This window comes from Galeopterus variegatus, unplaced genomic scaffold (assembly GCF_000696425.1).
Source record: "Galeopterus variegatus unplaced genomic scaffold, G_variegatus-3.0.2 Scaffold24689, whole genome shotgun sequence".
NCBI classification, from domain to species: Eukaryota; Metazoa; Chordata; class Mammalia; order Dermoptera; family Cynocephalidae; genus Galeopterus; species Galeopterus variegatus.
In genome coordinates, this window is record NW_007750800.1 from 1 (window position 1) to 5,095 (window position 5,095).

The window sequence follows — 5,095 nt, forward strand, 5'->3', positions numbered from 1 at the left end:
GGCCCCGGGCGAGCGGCGGCGTGCAGGGCGGCAGCATCCACTCGGGCTGCATCGCCGCGGTGCACAACGTGCCGCTGAGCGTGCTCATCCGGCCGCTGCCGTCTGTGCTGGACCCGGCCAAGGTGCAGAGCCTCGTGGACACGATCCGGGTGAGACCCCGGGGAGGCCGGCCAGCCGGGGGGAGGGCTCTGGAGGAGGGAGGACGCGCCGGACGCGAGACGGGACCGGTTCCGGACTCCGCCGGAGCTCAGCATTTGCTGTGTGACCTTGAGCAAGTGCCTGGGCCTCTCTGGGCCTGTTTCCTCACTTGAGCAAGGAGGGAGGTGATTGGACGAGATAATTAAAATAATGATCGCTAGCTATTATAAACATAGCGCCTGCAGTGGCCCGGGAGCTGTTTTAAGACTGTTAGCTGCCTAGGCCAACCCTATAGGGTAAATGCTGTAAAAGACAGGAAACCGAGGAACGGGAGGATTTTAGCAATTTATCCAAGGTCGGGCATTAGAAAGTGGCACAGCCGGAATTCACACCCAGGCAGCGTGGCCCCAGTGCTCAGCTGCATGGCCACCACACTGTCCGGAGATAAGCTGTACGGTCCCTTCTGGCTGCGACAGTCAGTGGCAGTGGGACTGGGTGTGTCATGTCTGCTGGGAGGGCCTTGTCTGAACCGGAAGTGGGAGAGGACAAGGGGCAGCCCTATCACTTGAAAAGGGTGTTCAAGAACGCTGGAGTGATCCTGGCAGGAACTTGGCGGGGCAAGGGAGGTGGCAGAGCAGGAACATACCAGTATGTGTCAGGTTAGGCCTATATGTCCTCTTCTCTCAGACCCTTAGAAGATGAACACCTGAGACCCCTAAGCCCCACCAAACACCTGTACGGCCAGAGAAGATATCTTTCAGTCCTAGAATTTGCGCTACCCCCCTGTCTGGAGCCACTTCCTCAGATATCCACAGGACCTGCCCCTTGCTTGGTTTGGGTCTCTGCCTCCCTGACCACCGTTGCTAATAGAGCCCCGGCTTCTCTCCTCTCCCCTTAGCCTGAAGTATTTTTCTGCATAGCACTTATGTCTGCCAGAAATTATATTATACATTTATTTGCTTGCCATCTTCCCCATTTCATATGAACTCCACAAGAGGAGGGACTTTGTTATATCTCGGCTGTTGCCACAACACTAGCATAGTGCCTGGCTTTTTGTGGGAGGAAGGGGTCTAGCCATGCATGCTCTCTCCTACCACGGGCCTTTGCACAGGCTTTTTCCTGTTAGGAAACATGTTTTATTTATCGCTTCAAACTCCTCCCTGTCTCATCGTCTTCCCTGACTGCCCCTACTAGCTAAAGGGTCTCCTGTGGCCTCACAGCCACCTGTGTGCCTGCCAGCGTAGCTCTGATCCCACTGGGGTTTAATGGCCCGGTTAGATACCATTCTTCCATTCTCAAAGTGTGTGCTCAGAGAGGGCAAGAACTGGATCTGCCTTTGCTTACTGACCATTTGCATTCGTTTTCTGTGGCCACTGTGACAGAATATCACAAATTTAGTGGGTTAGAACAACACAAATTTATTATTGTATAAGTCTATGGTTCAGAAGTCCAAAATGAGTCTGACTGGGCTAAAATCAAGGTATCCCTGAGTCTGCATTGTTTTCTGAAGGCTGTAGGCAAGAATCCATTTCCTTGCCATTTCCAGCTTCTAGAGGCCACCCACACTCCTTGGTTTGTGGACTCTTCCTCCATCTTCAAAGCCAGCAGCAACATCAGGTCAAGTCTTTCTTATGTCTAATCACTCTGACCTCCTCTTCTGCCTCCCTCCTCCACTTTTTCTTTTTAAAATTTTACTTGACCAATATACAATGTAGTTGATTTTCATGTCCCTTTACCGATTTCTTCCACTTTTAAGGACCCTGGCAATTACATTCAACCCCTCTGGATAACCCAGGATGTTCTCTCCATCTCAAGATCCTTAACTTAATTCCATCTGCCAAGTCCGTGTAAGATAACATATTCACAGGCTCCAAGGATTAGGAGGTGGCATCTTAGGGAGCCATTATTCTGCCAACCCACCATCATGCACCCAGCACAAGGCCTGCCTGGCTCAGCTGCCCCTTGCTAGTGGTCCACTAACACCTCATTTGCATCAGCTCATCAATGCTCCATTAGCAGCCCTATTGGGTGTCTTATTCCTATTTTACAGATGAGGAACAGTGTTCACAGAGGTGAGGCCACTTGCTCAGGGTCCCCAGCTGCTCTGTAGAAAAGCTGAGATTCAAATTCAGGTTTGCCAGGTTCCAGAGCCCTGTCTTGTAACTCCTGTGCCTTCCTGTTTAATTACCATTTGTGGAATATATGGATGAATGAATTCATCTGTGGGGAACTGGGTGTCCTCACGATGACCCCCTAAGCTAAGGAGCCAAATGGGACAGACCGCTGAAGTAGCAGTGGACAAGAGCCCGGAAAGAGCTGATGCTGCAACCCTTCCTGGGAGGGCTGCATGCTGTGATTGTTTTGCCTAACCGCAACATTTTGACCTAAGCTACGCTGTCAAGAACTGATGGTAACAGCGATACCCGATACCCGAGAAAACGAGAAAAGATGGTTACACAAGAACTCTTCATGACCTCCACCCCCACCCATTGTTTTTTGTTCTCTTGCACCTGTGAGTTTCTATAAAAGGAGCTTACTTCCCTTATTAAACGGGGCTTGATCAGACTTCTGTCTTGCTCCCTTCCTTTGCGTCTCTTGTCCTACCCACTCCCCCTTCCAGGTTCCATAGACCAACTCCCAATTCCCGCGGGTCGGGACATTCATCAAAGCAGCATTAGAAAGAATCCATGGGCCAATAGCCTTCTAGGCAGCTTGCACTTACTTCATGGGGTCTCCCCAGTGTGTTCTACCCCAGACCCCATCCTGCCCTAGGCTTTCCTTGCTTGGGTGGATGACCCACTCTCCACCTGGCTCCTCAGGCCGCTAACAGGAAATCAACTTAGATTCTCCTCTTTCTCTTGTCCTCACATCCACCTCTTCTGCAAGATCTCTCAGATCTGCCCTCTAAATGTGTCCCAAACCTGTCTACCTCTCCTTGTCCCTACCTACCACACCACCATCCAGGCCAGCATGTTCTGCTGAACACCTGCAGAGGCCTTGCTTCTGGCCTCCCTACTTGTGCCCTGGTCCACCCCACCAACCCTGTTCCCCTGTGACAACCTTCTAGAATGTTCATTAGATCACATCACCCTCTCCTGTTTAAAATGCTCCATGGCCTACCCACTGCTCTTAGAAACAAACCTGCATCATCTGGCTCCTGCTGACCTTTCTGATCTCTTCCACTCCTTGACCCCTTAAGTCCACTTCTAGCCACACTGGCCTTCTTGCTGTGCCTCCAACACGGTGAACTTGTTCTGGCCTCAGGCCCTTTGCATTTGCTGTTCCTTCTGCCTGGAAGTCTCTTCCCTCACGTAATACACACCATACATTACTGAGTGCTTTCCATGTGCCGAGCATTGCTCAAAGCGCTTTATAAATATTAACTCATTTAACCTAACAACTCTGTGCAGTGGGTCTGTTATCCTTATCCCCATTTTGTCAAATGGGACAGCTGAGACACAAAGAGGTGAACCACCCAAGGTCACATGCCTGTTAAGTAGCAGAGCTGAGATTCAAACGCAGGCAGTTGTCCTCTTCATCTAAACTATTCCGTTTCTCTATGACTCCAGGTGGATCTCTGCTTCATTGTCACCTCAGAGAGGCCTTGTGGACCCCCTATCACTGTCATGTCACCTGCGTTATTTCTTCATGGCATTTATCACTCTAACATTCTCTTCTTTGTTCCATCTGCCACACTAGACTAAGCCCCATGAAGGCAGGGGCTACGTCTGTCTCATTCTGGCTGCACCTTATTCCCAGAGTCTAGAACAGGTCCAGATGTGTAGTATTGTAGTGTATTGATAAATGTTTAATAACAACCTGGTCTTTAGGGGAGAAAAATCTCTGATTTGTAGCAACTGCCCATTTTCCTGGTGTAAATACTGTCACCATGGCTGATTTTCAAGCTAAAAAAGTCATGTTAATCAGCTCACAAAATTTCTGGATATTTAGCAATTGTCTCTCTCAAGCCCATATGAGCACCCTGTGGGAGCTCCATCCATATTGACAAAGTCTGCTTTGGAAAATGGCAAGCATTGTACCATGGCCATTTACCCTGTGTTCCTTCTCTCCAGGAGGACCCAGAAAGCGTGCCCCCCATTGACGTCCTCTGGATCAAAGGGGCCCAGGGTGGTGACTACTTCTACTCTTTCGGGGGCTGCCACCGCTATGCGGCCTACCAGCAGCTGCAGCAAGAGACCATCCCTGCCAAGCTTGTCCAGTCTACCCTTTCAGACCTAAGAGTGTACCTGGGTGCCTCCACGCCGAACTTGCAGTAGCACCTCCTTGTCACCTGCTGTCACCACCCCCAAGAGCCCAGAAGACACACCTGGCCTCCAGTGGACTGGGTCATGCAGAAGGTGTAGCAGGAGTGCATCCTCTCTGCATCTGGGGGGAGGATCTGGCTCCAGGCCCCCTCTTCGCTAGCTACAAGGCCTTGGACTCATCCTGAACAGTGTGGGAGTCCCAGTTCCCACCTCTGCAGAAATGCAATCGTGACATTACCCTTGAAGGATTATCAAGAGGACGAAATAAGAAAGGAGACAGGTTAGAAGAGCTACATGCTGCTGGCTCCAAACTCTCAAGGACAAGGATCTTTCTGCATTTTTGTCTTTGTATATCCCTTATGTAGACTATGTTCCGCTGCAAGTAAAGGAAAGTCTAGGTTATAGCAGCTTAAGCAAAGAGAGGTTTGTTTTTCCACATAGTGTGTATTCTGGAGACAGGTGGCTGATGCAGTTCATGATGCAGGGAGGGTAGGGCTCACATCTGTGATCCTTTTGCCTTGCTGTCCAGGCTTGTTACTTCATAGTCATGCTATATCTCCAGGAATCATATCTGTGGTCAAGGAAGAAAGGAGTGGGGGAAGCAGAAGGGTCAAGCTAGCTGGGTCTGTCACCTTCTATCACAAATAAAACCTCTGCCAGAGGCCTGTTTCCTGCTCTCTCCCTCGCATGTT

General features: G+C 50.3%; 1 protein-coding gene across 1 annotated transcript; it reads left to right on the forward strand.

Annotated features, from left to right (window-relative positions):
* Positions 1 to 5: 5 nt before the first annotated feature.
* On the forward strand, positions 6 to 4,781 carry LOC103583599 (sulfiredoxin-1; the record flags this gene model as incomplete). Its single annotated transcript, XM_008564870.1, has 2 exons — positions 6 to 149; positions 4,212 to 4,781. Coding segments are annotated over 2 exons (348 nt in total), but the record flags the coding sequence as incomplete, so codon positions are not given.
* Between the last annotated feature and the right edge of the window lie 314 nt (positions 4,782 to 5,095).